The sequence below is a fragment of the Leucopleurus acutus genome (assembly GCF_964270905.1).
Source record: "Leucopleurus acutus genome assembly, chromosome: 16".
Classification (NCBI taxonomy): Eukaryota; Metazoa; Chordata; class Mammalia; order Artiodactyla; family Delphinidae; genus Leucopleurus; species Leucopleurus acutus.
Window position 1 is genome coordinate 1,282,516 of NC_139158.1, and position 22,951 is coordinate 1,305,466.

The following is a 22,951-nucleotide window of genomic DNA, read 5'->3' on the forward strand; positions in this document are numbered from 1 at the left end:
TGGCAACATATTTGGGGGAACATTTTAATCATGAATTCGAGTTTTTAATGTTTGTAAGATGATTCAGATTTCCTGTTTCATCTTGGTTGAGTTTTGGCACTCTCTGGTGTCTGAGGCATTGGTCCGTCGCCCCCAGTTAATGATCTGGCAAGCCTGGGGCTGTTCAGTGTCCTGTGTCCTCTACGTAGCCGAGGGCCTGCAGAGACACCCTGTGCACGCTCGATACTCATGACCTGTGTCTTCTCTTTCCAGACTTGTCAGTTTTGCTAGACGTTTATTAATTTTATTGACTTTTTTTCAAAGAACTGGCTTTCTGCCTCAAGAATTTTCTGTTTTTCTCCTTTCAATTTCATTATATTTTGCTCTTTATTATTTCCTCCTTTCTGCTTGTTTTGGCCTTATCTTGTTCTTCTTTTTTCAGGGTCTGAGGCTGGAATAGAAATCGGAGACCTCCCCACTTTCCTAATGCAAACGTTCAGTGCTGTGCACCCGCCTTCTCGGCGCTGACTCTTATTGTCCCACAGACTCCGACAGGTGTGTTTTCACCATCAGTCAGCTGTATTTATCTCTCCTTTGAGATGTCCTCTTCCACACTCGGGCTATTTGTTTAAGAGCGTGTTGTTTAATCTCCAAACGTTAGGAGATTCCCCTGTTGTTTTTCTGTTACTGACTTCTGGTTTGAGCTCCTTCTGGTCAGACAGCACACAGGGTATGAAGCCGATTCTCCTGAACTTGCTGAGGTCTGTTCCACGCCCCGGGTGCGGTCCACGCCGCTGGCCTTCCAGGTGCGCTGCCCACGCGCCTTCCCTGGATGCGGATCAGGTCCTGCTGGTGGATGGCGGTGCTCAGTTCTGTGGATCAGGTCCCGCTGGTGGATGGCGGTGCTCAGTTCTGTGGATCAGGTCCTGCTGGTAGATGGCGGTGCTCAGTTCTGTGGGTCAGGTCCTGCTGGTGGATGGCGGTGCTCAGTTCTGTGGATCAGGTCCTGCTGGTGGATGGCGGTGCTCAGTTCTGTGGATCAGGTCCTGCTGGTGGATGGCGGTGCTCAGTTCTTCCACGTCTTGGCTGCTTTACGGTCTGGAAGTTCTGCGACGTCTGAGAGGCTGTGTTGCGGTCCTGGACTGTACGGGTGGATCTGTCCGTTTCTCCTCTCAGGTCCGTCTCTGGGCTTCACGAGTTCTGAAGTTCTGTCGTCTGGCGCACACGCATTTAGGATCGTTATATCTTCTTGGCAGACTGAGCCTCATGTAACGTCCCTTTTTTGTCCACCGTATTTTACCTGAAATTATTCAGTTAATATAAGCCATACCTACTTTAAAAACATTCATGTTTCCATAGTCCATCATTTCTCATCCTTTTCCTTTCAACCGACCTCTGTTGTTACCGTTGAAGTTGAGTCTTGTAGGTAAACTACAACTGGGTCGTGTGCTCATAGCCACTCTGCCGATCCGTTACCTTCTAGTTGGTGCGTTTAGATCATTTACTTTAAAAGGAACTACTGATTTGCTGGTGCTTAAATCTGTCACTTTATTATATGTTCTCTGCTCATTCCCTCTGTTCCCAACTGCTCTGTTTCTCTTTTCTGGCCTGCCAGGAGGCTACTTGTACAGTTTTGTAGCGTTCTGAGCACTCTGCATTGCAAATACTTCTCAGTGGTTGCTGAAGCTATTAAGATACACACAGGGGACTTGGCCTGCTGGGGCTGACATATCCCTCTCCCCACTTTAACGTAAGAATTGGTTTGTGCGTTTCTTCTGTCACCAGCATCACGGGACGCTACGGGTTTCTGACCTCGAGGACGATTTCAGAAACATGCGAGGACCGTCTCTCATACTTCTCCCTATTTTTGCCCATGCCACTGCTCCTTCCCCCCGGGAATTCCAAGCTTTCCTCTGTTACCGTGTCCCTCCTACTCGGGAGGCTTCCTTAGACATTCGTTAAGGGTAGGTGCGCTGGTGACAAATTCTCTTAGTTTCACTTTGTCTGAGAATGTCTTGATTCTCCTTTCCTCCCTGAAGGATACTTCCACTGGCTGACAGTTCTCTTCTCTCAGAACTTGAAAACTGTGCACTTCATTCTGGCTTCCGCAGTTTCAGATGAAAAACTAGCTGTCACTCAGATCCATGTCCCTGGAGATTGCTACCGTGTTTCTCTCTAGCTTCTTTCAAGATTTTTCCTTTGTGTTTAATTTTCAGAAGGTTAATTAGCAGGTGTCATGGTGTGGATTTCTCTAGTTTTATACTGTGAGGGCTTCACTTAGCTTCTTCAATCTGTAGTTTTATGCCCTTCACCAGATTTGGGAAATTTTCAGTCATTACTTCTTAAAGTATTTTCCCAGCCCCGATCCCTTTCTCCCTGTCTGGGACCCCAATTAAGCAAAGTCCCACACTGTGTCCCCTCATCACAGGTCCCCGAGGCTCTGTTCCTGTTTGTTTTCAGTCTGCTTCCCTGTGGCTCTGGTGAGGTCATTTCTATTGATCTGCCCTTGAGTTCACAATTCTCTCTCTCGTCTGCAGTCTACTGTGGAGCGTATCCAATGAGCTTTCTATTTTGGTTATTGTATTTTCCAGGTGTATAATTTCTGTTTGGTTCTTTTTTTGAAAAAAAAAAAACAAATAATTTTTATTTCTTTGTTGAGGTTTACCATTTTTTCATTTGTTTAAAGAGGATGTGTAAGTGTTTGCAGAAGCATTTTTACGATGCTGCTTTAAAATCGTCATCGGGTAATTTCCGCCACCCGAGTCGCCGTGGCGTTGGTGTCTGATGACTGTCTTCTCTTGTTCATGTTACAGCTGCCCTGCTTCTGGACAGGATAAGGGGCTTTTGCTGCAGCCTGGACACTCCAAGCATTACGCTGTGAGACCTCCTCCTCTTTAACCTTCCCCTGGCGGCAACCACCCGGCTCAGGAGGAGGTGGAAGTCCCTGCTGACACGATGCTGCAAAAGCAGACCCTGCAGACAGGGTGGTGTCAGCTGGGCTCCCCCCTGGTCCACCAACACCAGGGCTGGTGAACAAGGGCCGCCCCGCGGCTCCAGGGTGGGAGCGGGAACTGTGTGCCGAGCCTTCTGACTCGGGTCAGTGACAGGAAGGGTGACCAGCCCCCGCCATCGCACTCTGGCTCCAATGCTGCCCCAGAGGATCAGCTCAGCCCTGCTGACACTCCCTGGGCTGACACTGCACTGCCTGCTGCAGCCGGTGGTCACCGAGAGCCCTGCTGGCCCAGTGACACTGCCGGGTGGGCCTGGGTGCTGGTGCCATGGGGCAGGAAGGGGACGGGCTTTTCCTGGGCATTTGGCTAAAGTGGGGCGGTGTTGTCAGAGGGCTTCCCCTCGCGGGGGAACAGGCTTTCCTGGGAGCTGTGTGTATCTCGTTGCTGATCCAGGCAAAGTGCAGCTGAGACAACTCGGGAGCTCGCCAAGTCCCAGGGTCCTCGAGGCCACCCTTGAGCCCCTGCCCGGGCCTTCCTCGGTTGGTGTGATGCACAGGGTTCTAGGTTGTAAGGGGAGGACATGGGCATGACGCGGCTGCTCCAGCTGACCAGAACCAGAAGCTAAAGATCTTTTCAAAGTCCAGCATCTGCACAGCCTCTTCCGCATCTGATCTTACGTGTTTCTCCCCTGCCTCTGAAGAAGACCGGAAATTCATTTTCTTTAGAGAGAAGACAGCGGGTCTCCGGGCAGAAGGGTACCAGGTAGAGGGCAAAGTTGCCCGGGTCAACAGGGGACCGAGGGGACGTCCCCACAGTGACACCGAGCTTGCCGGTCCTGTCCCCAGCTACACGCCCAGAAGCTGGCAGCCCAACCTCCAGATAGGCGTCTTCCCCAAAGACAGGACCCAGACGCCAGTCCTGAGGGCTCCCAGTGAAATGGCCACGTTCAACCTAGTGCAGCCGCAGGCAGAGTCTGCCAGGCCCAGGGTGGGTCCAGGAGCTGCTCGGTGCCTCCCCTCCCCCATGAGCAGATGGCTGGTACCACCAGGGCCTCGAGGAGAACATCAACAGGAGACCTACGCCCAGACCACCACGGTGACAGAAAGAAAGCAACTTAGAGGAAGCAGGCTGTGCGGACAGAAGAAAGCTTAATAAAGTCCCATGATTAACGTCAAGGAGTCAGTGAACATGTTCTAAGTATAAAAGAGCAACAGCAACGCTACAAAAGAGTCTCAGGAAACTAACAGCGTGACAGGAAATAAAAGAGAGCAGGTGACAAATTCGGGGAAAGTTTATAGGACGCAGAAGCAAACGATGGAAAATAGGGTCAAACACGTTCTCACGGTGGAAAGAATTCAGAAAGCTCAACACGCAGGTGAGAGTTTCAGAGAAGCAGCAGCAGAAAAGGGAGACGAGACGCCTCCCGAGAGGTGGGGATGAGAGGCGCCAGATGAAAGGCCTCCGGGTGTCCAGCACGCGGCGCAGACCGGGCCGCCAGAGCGCGTCTCTGTCACACTTCGGGGCGCCGGACAGCACACGGCTCTTCAGTCCCCCAGAGAGAAGGCACGAGGCGGGCCAGGACCCAGACCCGGAGGCTCTGCCCGGTGAGGGGAGGCTGCCCCTCGCACCCACCGCAGGGTCAGCGCAAGGAGTGGACAGACGGGGTCGTGGCCCCGGCTCCCCGCACGGTCCAGGCGGGGACCCCGTAGCTGCTGGCAGCCGGGCAGCAGGTGGGCGGAGGGGCCCAACGCTGGTTCCCGGCGTGCCTGCATCCCGGGCGGAGGGGCCCTGCTGGCCAACCAACGGGCTTCCCGGCGGAGCTGCACGTGGTGCGGAGGGGCAGCGGGAGGCTGCCCTCAGCCCGGAGCACCAGGGTCTGGGAGCCTCACCCCGGCCGCGGCTGCCTTTCAAAGGGCACCCCTCGCTGAGGTCCACAGGCCCAGGCCCAGGTCCACGGAGGCGCGTTTGGCTTCAGGGCCTGGGTTGCGGGGGGTGACTGTGCGGCCACGTCCGTGTCCGGCTGCGCCCGCTCCCGGGACCCAACCGAGTGCTCGGACACTCAGAGGCAGGGGCTCGTCTCCTGATCGAGGGCAGTGTAAGACCCGGAGCAGGGGTGCTCAGCAAGGATCCGTTCAGTAAGTTTTCTAAAGAAAGAGTAACAGGAATCTAGCCCCTGGCAGTCCGGAAGGGGAGGGGGCGAGGCCCAGCACAGCACCATCCTCGGGGGGAGGGGGCGTCCCCAGTGCCCCCCAGCCCCTGAAGCGGGGGACTCTGCGCGCTGGAACGGGCCTGGGTGGGCAGGTGGGGGGCCCCAGGCGGCAGTGAGGGCACCGGAGGGCGGGACGGGCAGGCGCCGGTCTCCAGGACGAGCATGTCTATCCAGGTGCTAAACCCACAGACAGCACCTGGGATCCCCCAGAGCCGCCAGCACAGAAGCCAGAGCCCAGCCTTGTTCCAGCTGAGAGAGCCCTTCGCTGCTGCCACTTAAATCTTTACTGAACTTTCCCCCCAGTTTCCCTCCTTAAGAGAGTGATGCTTTAAAATGTCACGTGTATACACTTAACACGTCACACACGTAACATGTATGTTTAACACACACGTAACCTATGCACAGCAGCTCCACCTGTGTGTGTGACAAAGGCACGGCCGTGCCCACCCTGTCCTCACCCCCATCGTCGGGAGGAATGGGCTCCCAGGTGCCCCCAGTGGGCAGGGCCAGCCCTGGGCCCCAGGCTCCCCTGGCCGGCCAGGCTTCCAGGGAAGGCCGAAGGGCGGGTGACGGACGGCAGCCCGTTGGGTTCACAGCCTTCCTCTGCACTGACCCCTTAGGAGCAGGTGTTCCTGGATCCGTGGGAGAAGGAGAGGACCAGGGAGGTGGAGGATGCCTGGGTTTTCACTCGGGGGGGGGGGGGCCCTGGAGTCCCTGTCGCCCTCCCGACCGTGAGGGGGTGACGGTGGGGCCACATGTCCTGCGACGCCTGTCCTCAGGGGGCCCCGTGCGGCTTCCTGGGAAAGCCGAGGATGCCCTCAGCTGTGTGGAGGACACTGACCCCGCAGTCACGCGTGCGATGCTGGGAAACCGAGGCACAAGGAACGAAGGGCTGACCGTTCAGACACAGAAGGCGGCGAGTGCGGCAGAGCAAGGGGTGCCAGGGGCAGGAGGCCGCCCGGTGCGGCGGGGACCAGGAAGCGCTGTGAAGGGGGCGCCCGGAGGACCCTCGGCCCACAGCTTGAAGGCTGACCCCGCAGCGAGGGCTCAGCAGGTGCTGGCAGCTCCCCTCCTGCCTCCCCACCCGGCTCAGATGTCACTCCTCTGCTTTGAAACCTTGGACGGCTTCCTGCTGCTCACGGGAACACAGCCACGAGCCTCACCAGGGCCGGCGGGTCTGGCCTCTGCCTGGCCCGGCCGCCCGGCCACCAGCGAGCGCGTCCTCCCATGCGCCCTCAGCCCCACGCACGGGCACCCACCTGGGAGCCCCCCAGACCTGCCCGGGCGCCCCTGCTGCACTTCGCACTGCCCGTCGTCACACACACACAGGACCGTAGGTGTGTCCCCGCAGACAGCGCCGGGACAGGAGTGTCCTGCCGTCTGCTGAGACAGAGGGAGGCCTGGCTGTCAGCACCACCCGAGGAAGGCGGCTGAGCAAAGGCCAAACGGGGCAGCGGGGCCGTGAGCCGCGAGGATGGGAGGTGACTTGTGAAGGCGACACCGGGGCGGGGGCAGCCCTGGGGACGGGACGTACCTGAGCGAGCTCACCTCCTCCCTGGAGAACAGGAAGCTCTGCTCGGCCGGGCCCGCCTGGGCCTTCAGCATCTTCAGCTCCATCTCCAGCTGCGAGGAAGCACAGGAGGGGTTGAGCGCGGACCACGGGCCCCAGCAATCTGCAGGCGCACCCGCTTCCCTCTCCCCGGCGCCCCGCCCGTCGCCAGGCCTCCCGCAAACACAGGGCCGCCCTGGGTTTTCCTTCTTGTCTCCAGAGCAGCAACAGACACGGCCACAGGGGCGCGTGGGGGGACATCGAGATCCGGGGAAAGGGGGCCGCGGCGGCCGGACAGAGCAGGCTCTAGACGCACCGGCGCTCTGGTCGGCTCTGGCATCTGGACACTTTATTTATCTTGTGACTTCAAACTCCTCTACAGGATGTCAGGCCACGCACAGACCGCTGGGAAGGACCGCGGAAGCATGGAATTTAAGCTGCTCTAACACACGGTGGGGGCGGCGTGGGGAGGACGGCGAGGCTGGAGGAGAGCAGGGAGGAGACTCCCGCGCGCACCCACGGGGAGGAGCAGAAACGGGGCGGGCGGCCCCGAGCGGGGGCAGGGCGCTCTCCCACACCAGCGCCCGCTGCCCTGGGCTCCGAAGGCGCCCGATGAGACGCCTGCATGCAAGGGCGCGGCGGGCGCCGGCAGCCGGCTGCAGGCACGGCGCCACTGTCCTCACGCCGGGCTCTGGCCGTTCTCCAGTCCGCCCTCGGGGCCTCCCACCCCGCAGCAGCCCAGTCCCCGCGTGTGGGTCGCCGGGAGGAGAGAGGACTGTCATCGAGCTCCGCTCTTCCTGGCCTGCGCCCAGCCACCCGCCTGCCCGCCCTCTCAGCCCTGGTGTGCCGCCCGCCGCCGGCACCGGGGGCTCCTGCTCTGCCGGCTGTCCGGCTGTGTCCTGACACCCCAGAAAGAGGCCCTTAACCTCCCACCCAGTTCTCCACCGAGCCCCCGAGGGGACAGGGGATGCGGGCAGGACCCCTCGTGGCGCCCACACTGGCCACAGGCAACAGCCGTGAGTGAGGCGGCCGGTCCCCGAGGCTGGGTCTATGGCCCCGGCTTCACCACTGTCCAGGCTGCATGGCTGACGACCTGCCCCTTAACCCGGGACGGCCAAGAGCTCCCAGCTCACTTCCCAGCACGTGCCCTGCATTGGTGGGAAAGGTGTCGTGACAGACAAGCAAGGACCCGCAGCCCTGGGCAGAGGGGAGGAGAGGGAGGGGCGCGTCTCCTTCATCTGCCCTCCCGGCCTAAACGGACAGGCTGACGCCTGCAGTGCTTCCTCCTGGAAACGTTCCCTCCAGGCCATTCTTGGAAAGGTCCTCCTGGGGTGACCTGATTTAGGAATTCTTGGGCCCCAAACATCCGGTCTTTATGATACCCCAATTAGTCATCAGGTCCCTGGAGGAAACCCTGCCCCTAAATGGGACCAGCGCACACCCGGGAGCCCGAAGCCTGAGGGCTGGAGCGGACACCAAGCACAAGCGCCCTGCGGGCCAGCTCCCGGCGGACCAGCGCCCTGCGGGCCAGCTCCCGGCGGACCAGCTCCCGGCGGACCAGCGCCCGGCGGACCAGCTCCCGGCGGACCAGCGCCCTGCGGGCCAGCTCCCGGCGGACCAGCGCCCTGCGGACCAGCTCCCGGCGGACCAGCTCCCGGAAGAGCCTCGGCACAAGTGAGTTACACGCGGGTCCGCACGCTCAACCCCTACTGCCTCTCCCGGTGCCGAAAGGACGCAGCCCAGCGCCCGCCTCGCCAGCTGCACCCCGATAGGCGGTGGCGGCGCTCTCAGCTGGGCCCCCCGTCGGGGTGATGGCCCGCTTCACAAGCAAGCACCAAAGACGCCTGGGCAACGTGGCGTCACGAGCAGAACAAAAGCGTGCGTATTCGAGGAGAAGTGACACCCACCGTGTCCAGTGGCCCCTCACCTCTACCTCAGAAGCCTGGGGCTCAGATGAAGCTCCTCCCAGAACCAAGCTGTCCCGACGCACGGACGCTGCCCTGCCACTCACCCGAGTGTCCAGGCCTGTCGCTCCTCTGACACCACCCGGCCTCCTAGCTGGTGGCCAGTGGGTGGGCACCCAGGAAGGCCCTGCCCTCACTGTGTCCAGCCTCATGGCCACAGTCAAAGAGACCAGCACAGACACGAACCTCACTGGACCAGGAAGACTCTCTCCCGGGGACATAGGCCCGACAGTCCAGTCTGGGCTGCTCTCTCTCTCTCTCTCTCTCTCTCTCTCTGTTTTTGAGGGCGGGGGCTGACCTCTTGAGCAGAGGAGACGCAGATACCCCCCGGCTACCACGTGCCTGCGCAGCAGAGCATGATGGTGGTCTCTCCTGGAGATGCATGGTCCCGGTGCCCTGGTGCCAGGCCCTGCCCGAGGCCCGGCAGCACCTTGTCCTGGATCCGGCGAACGCTTTGCAGCCTCAGGAGCTAAGGTTCAGGTGTCACACGCAAACGGGTGCACGTGGAGAGGTCTCTCTCCACCTTTGCCCCGTCCCCTCCTGCAGCCTGCATCTCCCGGGCTCAGCTCACACATTCACCAGCTAAAAGGTGAACGCTCTTCCCTTCTCTTAAATTTATTTCTTGTTACAAAAATGGAAGATTTCCTACACCTCGTTTCGTACGTTGAGTTTTTCACGGAACACATTTGGAGGTATTTCCAGACTAGCACAGAGGGAGCTTCCCTGTTCACTTTTGTGGCTCCTGGAACCATCCCAATGGCCAGCCTCCTGCCGACCAACGTCTGACCTGCTTCCCACCTAGCGGCTCAGACACACCGGTCCCCACGGTGTGAGCTGACCTGCAGGACGAGTCCTCAGAGCCACACGTCTGCCTGCAGTTCCATCCGATGTCACCACAGCCCTGGGGTTGTTACCGTGCAACCCAGGGCAAAGCTGGCCTGCTGAAGGTGGTGCTGTGGTGAAGGACAGGGCAGTGTCTACTGCATGGCGCCCGGCGCCGGGCCAAGGAAGGAGCACAGGCTGGTCACGCTCAAAAGCCCCGAGCCCCCCCCCGCCCCGACAGCTTCCAGGGAAGGGTTTTCAAAGACACCGTCAGGGGTGAGGGTTGCGGGTGTCTGATCAGCTCGTGGACATTCTTCAGCTCTGTTGGCGGGGGTAACTGGGTGGTATTTTGGGAGCCAACATCATCGACCTTCTGCTTCCAACTGGTCTGGGGTCGACATGCTGGTGGTCAGCAGGCAGTTAACTTCCTCTACCAGGCAGGGTTTTAACGTCTGCAAAACAACTCGAGGACCCGGCCCAGGATATTACCTACAGCCCTTGAGGACCTAGAGGCCCCTGGCTTCATTCCAGGGCTAACCTCTTATTATCTTGTCTTGACTGTTTTCCTTTGTTTCCGTATTTTCTCACTTTTCTGATTAAGTTCGCGCTTTGGAACTTGGGGACAGCCTAGGAGGCTAAAGATCTTCTATGGACAAGAGGCAGGGGACCCGGTGGTGGGGGACGTCTGCCTCCCGGACGGCGCGAAGCGTCCTGCTGGGTTTCAGGTTGGGGGCCCGGACGTCCCTGCTTCGGTACAGAAAGGGCTCATCGTCCCCCAGGGACTCACTCATGGACTTCCTGTCTGTTAACTGGGTCTGCTTCTGACGTCCTGTTCTGTTGACAAGAATCCTGGGACCCTTCCTCTCTCCCACCCCACCCACCCCACATTAAAATAAACCAAACAACCCTTTTTCACAAAACCAGGGCTGTGCAGAAGGTGAGGCCGAGGCTCCCAGGACTCGGCCGCGTGCAGAGCCGGCACGTCCTTCTCCACCCACGGACCTGTCCGGGGCCCTTCGTCTTTCCACCTCTTGCTGTTGTTGTTGTACACGGGAGTACTTTCTTCCCTTGTCTAACTTGCTGTTTTTGTAGATATGGGACTTGTCCCATTTCTGCACATTAATTTTGTTGCCCACCCGTTCACTAGGGCCTCAGGCTGACGGCGAGGCCTGTCGGCCGGCCGTCTTAGCCCCGATCACGCCCTCCTCCACAACGCAGGTACCTGGAGCTCTTCCTCTTGTCTCAGGCGGATGACTAGTGTCTCCAGAATACCAAGGTAAGGTTCTAATACTGCACATCTCGTTTGGAGTCGGGATTGATAGGTTATATTTCCCTAGAAAACTATTCATTTGGATTTTTATTTTAAATGGAGTTGTGACATAACTCTTAACTTTTTACAGAATTCACGTAGACCTAGTAATTCTTCCTAGGTTTGTCTCTTACTTTTGTTTTCATTTATCTTCCTTACTACTGAGGTGAAGCTTGCACACGGGGCGGTACACACCTCGTTTGTGGCTTCGCAGGAACTAACCAATACCTCCTTATTTACAGCGTGTCAGTTTTCGGTTGAAACAGATACATTTTTTCACGTTGAGAAGTGACCCGTAAGTCCACATTCTATTAGGAGATCTTAATCAAGACTTGTTGGATTTCGTCAAGCGGCTTTTCAGCAAATATGGACAAGGTCTCCGGTAAGCTGACAGCCGAGAATCAGAGCAGCGGCCCCGCCCTGGAGAAGCCCCCGCTGCCCGTGGTGCCTCCTGGCGCCTGCTCATTTCACGCCCTGACACGTATGCCCACACGCGTGTGGGTGCACACAGCACAGGCGGGAGGCTCTGCAGTTGCTGGTGTCAAACAGTGCTCACGCCCCGCCCCAGAGCTCTCCTGCTCTTGGCGCCCTGGGGCAGTGCACGCAGTGGGGATGGCACCTGACCTGTAGCAGGATTTCGCTGTGAAACAGACTCCGTTTGATGCCTTTCCGTCTCTTCCTTTTTGTTGGGGGAGGGTGTGCCTATTTTTTGGCAAGTTGGTAACAGTTGGTCAGTTTGAAATTTCTATCTCTTTTGGAGTCGGGACTGATAGGTTATATTTCCCTAGAAAACTATTCATTTCATTTAGATTTTTATTTTAAATGGAGTTGTGACATAACTCTTAACTTTTTACGGAGGTCACGTAGACCTAGTAATTCTTCCTAGGTTTCTCTCTTACTTTTGTTTTCATTTATCTTCCTTACTACTGAGGCGAAGCTTGCACACAGGGCGGTACACACCTTGTGAGTCCAGCTCAATGGCTCTGCCCGTCCGTACCTGGGGAACCACGTCCAGGTCAGATCAGAGACTCTGGCAGCCAGGACACGCTCTCCTGCACACACCCCTGCCCCGAGTCAGTAACTCCAAGCTAACTACTCTTATTTCTTATTTTGGGTGGTGATCGTTCTACTAGTTTTTTACTAGGATTGTGAATAATTAATATGTTTTACTGGTTTGTTTCCAAAGCACAGGCATTTGGATTTGTTATTTCTACCATTTTTCACTCTCTCATTAACTTCTGCTTTGATCTTTACACTACTTTTCCTTTACTAAGGTTTATTCTGGTTTCCAAGTTCTTGAACTGGGTGTTTAATCCATATATGTTCACTCTTTCTTGTTCAATAACATAAATATTTAAACCTGTGATTTTTCTTCTGAGCACTGCTCTAGTTGTTTCCCACGGGCTCTGAAGAGTTTCCATTATGACTATTTTCCAGATTTTATGCACTTTTGAATTGCATATCATCTTCTTTGACCCAAGCATTGTTTTAGACAGAGTTTTTTGTTCTATTTCTTTCTTTAGCTTCCAAGTGTTAGGAGCTGCTTCTTTTTTTAGTTGTGCTCTTAAATTCAAATTTCATCACACTGTGATTAGAAAAAGTTATCTGTTCTAGTTCTTCCTATTTGAATTTATAAAGGTTTTCCTTATTACCTAATACATGATTAAGTTTTGTTAATGTTTTCCATGAGCCCTTTTTAGAAAGAGCGTTCTTTAGTTTCAGGGTTAAGAGTCGGGGGTGTGTGTGTCTGTCTCTCTGTATATATCTATCACAGATCTTGTATTTCTTGCTATTACTTATTCTTTGCCCACTTGCTCTATCGGGGATTAAGAGGTAAAATAATTCTCCACTACTGGTGTCCTTGACAATGTCCTGTTGAAGCTCTCCTCTTTTTTTGCTCTTCTGAACACTGATGGTATTTTAGTTGACACAGATATTCACCTGCACCTTTATCTCTGTTTTCTGCAATGCATTTTGGCTTGAACCGAAATTTAACTGCAATCAAGGTTATGACCTCTGCTTTCTATGTGTACAACTGCCCACGTGCCTTTGCATCCTATACTGTCCGACGTTTTTAGGCTTCACTTGGTAATCCAAACAGAGTCTTTCCCTTTTAACAGGTGAATTTCGCCCGTTTATATATATATATATATATATATTTTTTTTTTTTTTTTTTTTTTTGCGGTACGCGGTCCCTCACTGTTGTGGCCTCTCCCGTTGCGGAGCACAGGCTCCGGACGCGCAGGCTCAGCGGCCATGGCTCACGGGCCCAGCCGCTCCGCGGCACGTGGGACCCTCCCGGACCGGGGCACGAACCCGCGTCCCCTGCATCGGCAGGCGGACCCTCAACCACTGCGCCACCAGGGAGGCCCCCAAACGATTTTATTCTATGGCTTTTTTGTCTTGCTTGCCTTTGTGTGTGAAATTTTCTTGATACTTGGAAAGGTTTATATTTTTCATTCTAGTGGTTGTTTTTGTAACTTCTGACTTCCTATGATACCTATACTTTGTTTCCAACTGTTCCGATCAACTTCCTGCACCAAGTACCTGACTAGTCAAACGTATCACCCTTCTCAGTGTTCACCTTTCTACACTTAAACACGCTTCTGCTTGATGTCATCTTTAGACAGTACGTTTTGATCGTCAGCTTCTGATGATGAGAAAACCAACATTCTTACGTTTCCCAGCATCTTCTCCCTTCCCAGGTATCTTACTGACTACATCAACTCTAAGTCACTGGAATGTGGACCGTTTACACTGTACATTGGCTTTACCCTTCCAACCAAACAGACTCAACTCCTGCTGCGGTCCTCCCGGCGCCTCGCCTTCCTGACCCCCCCCCCGGCCCCCCCCCCCCCCGCCCCTCTGGCTCCGCCCCGAGGTCTGCAGCTCCGGGTTCTTCTCTTCCTCTGGCCTCCCCTCCCCTCTTTGAGTGCCTGCACTTGGTCCCAGCTTCAGGGATTCTACCCGATTGCCAAGTCTTATTTCTTGGCAAAATGTTCAGGTACAATTCTCACCTGCTCAGTGTCAACTTGTTTTCTGTGGAATTTTTCCTGTTACTTGTTTTTCTACACAATTTCTGGTTTTATGAAACTGTGTGATGCTGCCTTTATTACTCATTGTCCATGATGAGGTTTATTCAGTCTGGCTTTGTACAAAGGCTACACGAGGAAACCACGGGCGTCTCCTCTGACGTTAAATCCCAACAAAGGGTCTGGTGTGAGTTCCGTTCGCCTTCGCTGCCTCCCTCTGCCTTCCGCCAGCTCAGGGGCATTGAGACCTCCCCTCCCCCTCCCGTACCACCGCAGCCCCGCCCACCCCGCTGCCCCGCCAGCCTGGCCCACGGCTCCTTCCCTGCACACCCTCTGCTCATTCCGGGCTGGGGGCCCTTCTCCTCCTCTGGGGAGGCTTGGGCTTTAGCTGTATTTCTTTTCTGCCCAAATTTCAGTTTGCCTTTGTGGTTTTCACTCTTCTCAGTACTTCTGGATGGCTTCCGGGAGGGAAGAGGGAAATGCTGACCTGCAGCACAGCGTTCGAAGCAGAAAACCAGGCCCTTCTAGTCTGACCAGTAACCTTGGACTCATAACTAACGTGCCTTCAACTTTATCACACTCACACCCATACTTGTACACACACACTGACTGTGGCCCGCCCCTCCCCAGCCCCCCACGCGTCTCGGGGTGGGACCCCCTCAGGCCGGGCCCGGCTGCAGCTGGAAGCACGAGGGCTGGTTAGCGGCTGCCCTGGCACAGGAGGAAGACAAGGGAGCACGGGAAACACATCCATACCGCGCTCTGCTACTACCTATTTCGTACTTCACTGACAGCAGTCCGTATTTGAAGTTTGTTTGTAGAAAAAGAACACAAGGCCTAATTGGACCGCCTCTTCTGAGGGGCGCTGCTAAATGACCGAAGGCCGAGAGCTCCGCTGCGGTACCCGTTCAACGGCAGATTTACCTCCCGGTGGACAGCACTCCAAAGGAGAGCGTCTCCTGGGGTCATCTGCACTGCAGCCCACACTCCCGCCAGCTAGAGCCGCCTCCTCCCTGAAGGCCTCCCCTCCTCGTTTCCGAATTTCATCTCCATAATGAAACATACATTGCTATAAATTATTTTTCTTTTGTTTCCTCTTTGTCCTACATGTAGACACTACTGAAAACCGACATTTGTAAAACTATGTGCAGATGGGAAATGAAGGGGACTCGACAAAGCGTTTGCTATCAGAGGGTGCTGGGTCTCACGGGCCAGCCTCACCTGGTGGCCAGGCCACGTGCACGGAGCAAAACCGCCACAGCCTGAATCTCCCTCCCGCTCAACTCCGTCCCCTGAGGAAGAGCCCTGGGGGCAGCACCTGCAAAGGCCCCCCAGACTGGCCGAGGCAAAGGCCTTCCTGCCGTCCAGGACGTCTGCCACAGCGACCTCTCCAGCCCACTCCAAGTCTCCACGGCCATCGAGGACCCAAGGGCCCTTGAGAGCTGGTTCTCCTCGGAGGGACTGTCTGGGTCGACCCTGACCCTCCATCTGCAGCAGGGTTGGATCACGGGGCAACATATGCGACTAGAAATGAACTGAGTCTGTGCCCGGGGGGGGGGGGGAGACAGGCCGCTATCTCGGGGGGCAGCGGAGGCACCTACGCATGGAACGTCCTCCTGGGATGCCAAGGGCTGGCCCCAGGAGAGGTAAGAGCGGGCATGCAGGGAGGGGGTTCCAGATGGAGGAGGAGGGGCACCCAGTGGGACCCGGACCCAGAGGGCAAAGGCGCGGAGGCGTGAAAACCGGGAAAGTAGGAAGCGTGCCAGGGTGCGCCGACTTCGGTTTCGCCAACTGATTCTCACGAGTCTCTGTGCTGGGGCGACTCTAAAGCAGCAACGCACTGTCCAGCACCTTCGGGAAGAAGCGCTGGTGCTCCAGGGAGCCGGGGAAAAGCAGGGCCAGAGCAGAGCTTTCTGGAAGGGCCCTGGGGAGAAGGCAGGACCCCCCACGGCTGGGCTGCCTACCAGGGGCTGCATGAAGGCTTTGGGTGCCCCCAGCACCAGTCCCGCCCCCGGAAAACCGCCCCCACCCCCGCCTCGCCCCGTGCCCCACGCCGGGACAGGGAGTCGGGCCGCTGTGCAAACAGACCCCTCCGTGCCTCTTCACCTGGCCCACCGTCCCCCCCGGCCCCCCCAAGGCCCAGAGCGACAGCCACATCCTCCACGACACGGCGATGAGCCCAGGCCGGCCGGTGACTGTGCCCTGCCGGCCTCCTCGCTCACACCAGAGCCAGGCGACGGTGCTTCTGGCCGCGACGGGGGACCTGGGATACCACCGAGCCTCCCTCCTGGAACAAGCACTGAACAGCGGGCAACACGAACAGGATCCCAGAGAGACGGGGACCACGAGGCCGACCCGGCGCCCGGTCTGAGGAGAGTCCAGGACGCAGCACAAGCCAAGGGGAGGGGCAGAGCCAGGAGTGCGGGAGGCCGAGGCAGCCAGAGGCCACGGCACGGGGTGGGCAGGGGGCCCCTGAGGACCCCGCAAAGCCGACTGCATACGCGGGAGAAACGAGGCCCTCGGGCCGAGGGCTGAACCACGAGGAAGAACGAGAGGGACCAGTGCTGCTCCCCGCAGCCAGGCTGGAGTCTCTGGGTCCACGGGGCGCTGGGCAGAGCCCTCAGGAAGGCACCCCAGCAGAGCGCTGCTCCGGCACAGCCCGGGCCCCGCAGGGACCTGCCGCCTGCACTGCCCTGCGTCCCTCTGCTGACAAGGCCCCTCCCTCGCCGTGTCATGAGACTTCCATGCTAACGGTCCTCAAGGAGAGCTCGCTAATACAGCATGACCTCCAAATAGAGACCGTGAGCTTCAGTTTAATTCAAGAGGGCGGCCGCTCATGCCCGGGCGGGGGGCGGGTACCCAGGCCCACAAAGCAATAGCCAGTGTGGAGAGCAGGGGACGTGCTCTCCCCTCCCCCGACAGCGACTCTAACTAACACGGCCACTGCTGAGCACCAGGCAAGGGTGCTCACGCACACGAGCTGCACACAAGTTTCACCACAGGAGCCCAGCCCCTGTCAAGCCCCACAGACGGTCATGATGGGGCTGAGGGCCCGGGCTCCCAGAGGTGCCCACACAGGGCCCTCATCCCAGGGATCCAGGCTGCTGCCTCCTCCCCAGAGCCCCCATCTGGCAGGGCTCCCAGGGCTCCCAGAGAAGACAGGATGCTGAGAGCAGAACAGAAGTCCTCACAACACTGTAAAGCAACTATACTCCAATAAATATTAATTAGAAAAAAAAAAAAAAAAAACAGGAGGGGAATCCTGGTCAAAGCACACTGTTCTGCTCAGCTCTGGACCTGTCAAGCACCCAGGAAGGTCTCTGGAGGGGCTGCTGCTTGCTGGTGGGGGTGGGAGGGTCTTGTCAATTTCCATCCCAGCCTAGAAGGACACACCGGTGCAACAGGCCACAGGCAGCCACCACTGGCTCACCCAGCTGCTGACCTGAGCTGGGACACACCTCCACCTCAGAAAAAGAGAAGCCCAGCTGCAGAGTTTGCACCCTAGAAGGCCATTTCTTGAGTCGGCACATTTGCTAAGAAAGAGAACTCTCACAAAATCCCTGGGGACCAGGGGCTGGAGAGATGGTCCAGGGTGGCTCAGCCACGGGTGCAGGGACGCCGGGAGCAAACCACGACTAGGCAAACGCGCGGGGAGGCCGTGAAGACGCTGTGAACTCAACAGCGCGGTGAGCAGCAAATCGTTCAACGCTGCACAGTAAGAAAGCGGGAGACGAGACAGCGCTACGCCAGAGAGGGTCCCACGGAGACGCGAGGCGTCCGCGAGCCACAAGAATAGGGTCCCCGCGGAGACGCGAGGCGCCCGCGAGCCACAAGGATAGGGTCCCCGCGGAGACGCGAGGCAGCTGCGAGCCACAAGAACAGCCCGTGCTCAGAGCCGGTGAGGGAGGGACGCCTGTCGTACGTGACTTCCCCCGCGGAATTATGCCCATGACTTTAGCAGATAAATTAGCCAGTTTCTAGTCTGCGGCTGTTACAGTTTTGCGGGGGGGATCCTCTGGGGTTTTCAGTGTCCACGTCTCAAGTGCCCACCTTCCCGCGACCCCAGGTCACCCAGTGGCAGTGGACCTAGCAGCGGGGTGAAAAAGCAACATGCAAGTAACAGGAAGGATAAAACACCCGGGAATCAAGCTAACAAGAAACGTGCAAGGCCTACTAGAAGAAAACAGCCATACTCAGGTGAGGTCGTGAGAGAAGCTGTGAACACGCGGCCGCAGGGCGCTCCAAGCGGGAAGAACAGGAAGAACCGACCCTGCAGGGAGCTGGCGCTGCCCGCGGGAACCCGTCCACGCAGCACGAGTCCACCAGGAGGCCCACCTGAAACCTGGCAAGCGAGCTCTAGACCTTCCCTGGGACGGAAGATGAGAGAACACCTAACAAGATGCTGAGAAGGAAAATGATAAAAGGTCGTGCTGTGTCCGGTGTGAAAGCCATGCGGAGGCCCCGGTGATGGCGGCTGCGAGCTGTGCTCGTGCAGGGACGGCGGGCACTACCCCGCGCCCAGGCCAGCCGTCATGCCGCCACCTCCGCAGGCTGTGTCTCTAGGAGCCAGGCAGGGCCTCGCAAGGCAAAAGTTTAAATCACCCGCATTTTCTAATGAGACCTTTGCAAACTGGGCAAACCCCCAAGACTGGGTGCCCAGACTGGGAGACCCCAGGGACGCACTGCGTTCCTCCGCGTCCGTGTCCAGTGACTCAGCACACACTTTATCACCGCGTCCTGGTGCCGGCCCCGGGCGAGGCCCAGCCCCACAGGTTTAACTGGCGTAAAGAGGCAGCGTGGTGCCCACGGTGCTCTCGCAGGGTCTGCGCCCCACTGGCCACCTGCCTGCTCGCTGCAGCTCCCTCCACAATGACCACCTGGGGGGCAGGACTGAACTGAGATGATCTGTGTGCAGCACGCAGCCTGCAGTGGCTGCAGTGTCAGGCCCCAAACCACGCCTGTGCCGTGGACAACAGTGGTGGCGATGCTGATGGTCAGAGTGCACTCGAGCGAATGCGGTGGGACGATAGCGCGTCTGCACAACGGGGCAGCAACAGGCACCGCTGCAAGGAGCACTCAGCTCCGTCCTGAGGGGGAAGCAGGCTCTGCGGGACTGGAGACACATTCCAGGAGGTGGGAACAGCATGACGAAGGACATGGAAGGGTGAGAGGACATCATGTGCTCAGCGACAGCAGAAGGGCCTGGGGGGCCCCAACAAGGAGGAAGTGAAGACGTCCACATGGGAAGGTGGGGAGCACGGCCGGCCGCACATCACAGAACAGCACGGGCTCCGTCCCTGGACGCTGCCCCAAACAGGAGACGCATTTAATGCCACCCCGCCCCCGCCCCGCGCGCATGCTCACTTCCCTCCCGGGGGGAGGAGCCTCGTCCTGAGACACGAGGGCCTCCGTGGTGAGGCAGCCAGCCTCCAGCCGGCCTCCGCGGGGCCAGAGGGAGAAGGGGCCCACCCCAGAGGCTCAACCAACACGTCCCAACAAGTCCCTCGGGTCTTTTCAAACACGGGCACTCACGCCTCCGTGCGAGGCTCCTGAGAGATCAGCGTTTCTCTCGGGGTTGAGGAGGGGAAGGCAGGTGTCCGGGACGGAAGAGAAGGCGCAGAGGCTCCCGGGCAGGGGACCCGGGGCTGCGGGAGGCCCACTCCTCATGGTGCCACTGGGCACCTCCTCCGATGAGCCTGACCCACACTCCTGCCAAGGATGAAGTTCTCCAGTTGTGCAGGACAGATCCAGAACGTGAAATGAGTCACCACCACGCACAGAGGTGCTTTTAATAATTCACGGGAAGCAGCTGGCAGACTGTGATAAGGCCGGGTCCTCCAGCGGGGGGGGGGGGTGCGGGCACACGGGCGATGGCTGCCAGCGTTGAACAGTGGAGGCTCACACCCCCTCCTGGTGATTCACCGGCCCTCGACGCTGGGTCGATGATGATGCAGGGTCAGCAAGGCCCACTGCGGTGGCCACAGCCCCTGGCAGGGCCACAGGTGGTCTCGCCACCATCCTTGCGATCCATGCTCCAGCCCCTCGGAGCCAGAGCAAGCGCTGCTGGTGCTCTTGCGGAAGGAAAGCCCGGGAGGCCTGCGCGTTCCTGGACCCGCCTTGCGGGGCTGTCCTCAGTGGCAGAACCTTGCTGTAAAGCGCTTGTTATCAGGAGGCCCGCAACAGCCTCAACATGCGTAGCCACGACCACACTGCCCGCTTCGAGCTGCACCGAAGCAGGAGAGCAGTGGGGGGCGGGAGCTAGTCAGCCGGGCCGCGCGTGCTCTGCCCCCTGTCCGGGCAGTGCTTCCGGGAGGGGCCCTGGGAGGCGGACAGTGGCACGGGGCTGTGAGGGGCAAGTCCCCAGAGTCAGAAGACGAACATCCAGTCCTCGCTCCCTGAAGTTATAAAGGACTGCAGCACTCTTTAGAGTTAGGGTCAAGGGCTTCCCTGGTGGCACAGTGGTTAGGAGTCCACCTGCCAGTGCAGGGGACATGGGTTTGAACCCTGGTCTGGGAAGATCCGACATGCCGCAGAGCAACTAAGCCCGTGCGCCACAACTACTGAGCCTGCGTTCTAGAGCCCACGAGCCACAACTACTGAAGCCCTTGTGCCTAGAGCCCGTGAGTCATGACTACTGAGCCTGAGCCACAACTACTAAGCCTACGTTCTAGAGCCCGGGAGCCACAAGTACTGAAGCCCCTGCACCTAGAGCCGGTGAGCCACGACTACTGAGCCCGTGAGCCACAACTATTGAGCCCACGTGCCTAGAGCCTGTGAGCCTCAACTACTGAAGCCCGTGAGCCACAACTACGGAAGTTCGTGCGCCTAGAGCCCGTGCTCCGCAACAAGAGAAGCCACTGCAATGAGAAGCCCGTGTACGGCAACCAAGAGTAGCCCCCGCTCACCACAGCTAGAGAAAGCCCGCCCGCAGCAACGAAGACCCAACGCAGCCATAAATAAAGTAATTAAAAAAAGAAAAGAAAAAAGAGCATGTTTAGTTAAAAAAAAAAAAAAGAATCAAAATAATCCTTTTGGGCTTCCCTGGTGGCGCAGTGGCTGAGACTCCGCCTGCTGATGCAGGGGACACAGGAAGATCCCACGTGCCGCGGAGCGGCTGGGCCCGTGAGCCATGGCCGCTGAGCCTGCGCGTCCGGAGCCTGTGCTCCGCAACGGGAGAGGCCGCAACAGTGAGAGGCCCGCGTACGGCAAAAAAAAAAAAAAAAAAAAAAAAAAAAAAACTCCTTTCTGCAGCCATGGCCGGACTGATCTAATTAGGGTGAGGCGTGTCAACGATACAACTACAGCCAGGGACGTCTTTCCTTGTGATATCAGTTGCATTTAAAGGAAAAAACATGAATTGTGCTCACACTTACTAATTCTGTTTGCTAATCACCAACAAAAAGTCAGGCCGCCTTTGTCTTGTCATCTGCAATCAGCTAAAGATGCTTAAATTTTTCTTTTCTTTTCTTCTCTCCCCTTTCCTACCTAGTGAACTGACTCTGGGCCAGCAAACAGCAGGCCAGCAGCTGCAGGTGGCAGAGATGCTCCAGGAGCCGGGGCCCCGTTCGCAGCTGTCCTGGACAGAGGGCCTGGGGTTACAGTCAGCAGCCCCCGTAAGCAGACTTCTCACCGTCCAGACCCAGAGGAGCCCCGCCCTCCTAGCACCCGAGACGCCCCCAGTGGCACCAAGGCTGTCACTGGAATGGGTGGGAGGGGTGACTGTGCCCGCCCCCCCCCCCCGGGTCCCACAGTGCACTCTGGGCCACTGTCCCCCTCTTCAACTTCTTACTTCTCCATCCCCTCAGGGGTTTACACGAGAGCAGAAACCTCCCCCTAACCAAATGCATGCATTTTCTGGGTAATCTCACTCTCTGAGGGCTTGACTACGGACCTGTCAGGCTTCTAGCTGCCAGCCCCTGCACCAGCCTGCCTAGCCTTTATCTCCTCGGGGGCTGCAGGACCCCCCTGGAACCAGTTCGGGAGGGAGAGCAGGGGCTCACACAAGCTCCTGGACTGAGTGTGGCTCACCTGCACTCCTGGGCCCCGGGCACCGCCGTTTCTCATTTTCCCTTTAACTCAGAAAAAGAAGAGGGAAGTGAAATAACACAAAATAAGCTAAAGATTAGACCATCAAAGGCAGAGATCAGACCCAGAGAATGAACTTGAGGACACGGGGAGGGGGAAGGGGAAGCTGGGACGAAGTGGGAGAGTGGCATGGACATACATACACTACCAAATGTAAAATAGACAGCTAGTGGGAAGCAGCTGCATAGCACAGGGAGATCAGCTGGGTGCTTTGTGACCCCTTAGAGGGGTGGGATAAGGAGTGTGGGAGGGAGGAGATGTGGGTATATATGCATGTGTATAGCTGATTCACTTTGTTATAAAGCAGAAACTAACACACCATTTTAAAGCATTTATACTCCAATGAAGATGTTTAAAAAAAACAAAAAAAGGCAGAGAGGAAAAACCTGTCTGAGGAGACAGCTACAGCCCAGACCCAAAAGCAAGCAAGCAAGAACCAGCGTAAGGGGCCCACAGCGCCTGGCTTGCGCACACGAAGGCCGCCGGCACCTCATCTCCGCGCATGGTCGTCAGCTCAGGCAAGGCCAGGCCCCGCACTGCTGCCCGCCTCTGCAGGGTCAGTACCACTGGGACAAGGCACGTTTCATCCGAAGCTCCCCATGGAGCACGGTCCCCAAGGTCCCCCAGTGGCCTGGGGGAGGGGCCTTGCGCCGAGCCTGGGGACACCAGGCCTGCCGGAGGCTCTCCACCCTGGCTGACATCAGACTTGCCCAGGAAGACATGAAATGACACCCCTGCCCGGGCCCCCCCAACCAGTTCTAACTTAATCGGTCTAAAGGAGGGACCAGGTGTCAGGATTTCAAAGCCCCTGGGTGATTCACACAAGGGACGGAAACTATACGGGTTGAAACTAAAAAAGAGCACAGGCTGGAAGGCACACAGCCCTGCGGCCCCGCGTCCCTCGGGGTGCCCAGGCCTCCCCAGCTCAGCGCCCACCCTGGCCTGAGGGCCAGAGCCAGTGGCCAAGTGCAGCAGGGTCTGTCCTCCCTCTTGCCCGGGAGGCACCGGCTCCTATCCACAAGCCCCAGGGCCGGGGAAGGGCCGAGGCATC

General features: G+C 57.7%; 1 protein-coding gene across 1 annotated transcript in view; it reads right to left on the reverse strand.

The window, feature by feature from the left end:
- Positions 1–22,951, reverse strand: part of MAD1L1 (mitotic arrest deficient 1 like 1) — a 318,780-nt gene that overhangs the window by 97,353 nt on the left and 198,476 nt on the right. The window contains exon 14 of the mRNA XM_082856688.1: positions 6,674–6,762. Coding sequence (XP_082712814.1) covers positions 6,674–6,762 — 89 coding nt within the window. The remainder of the gene's footprint in view (positions 1–6,673; positions 6,763–22,951) is intronic.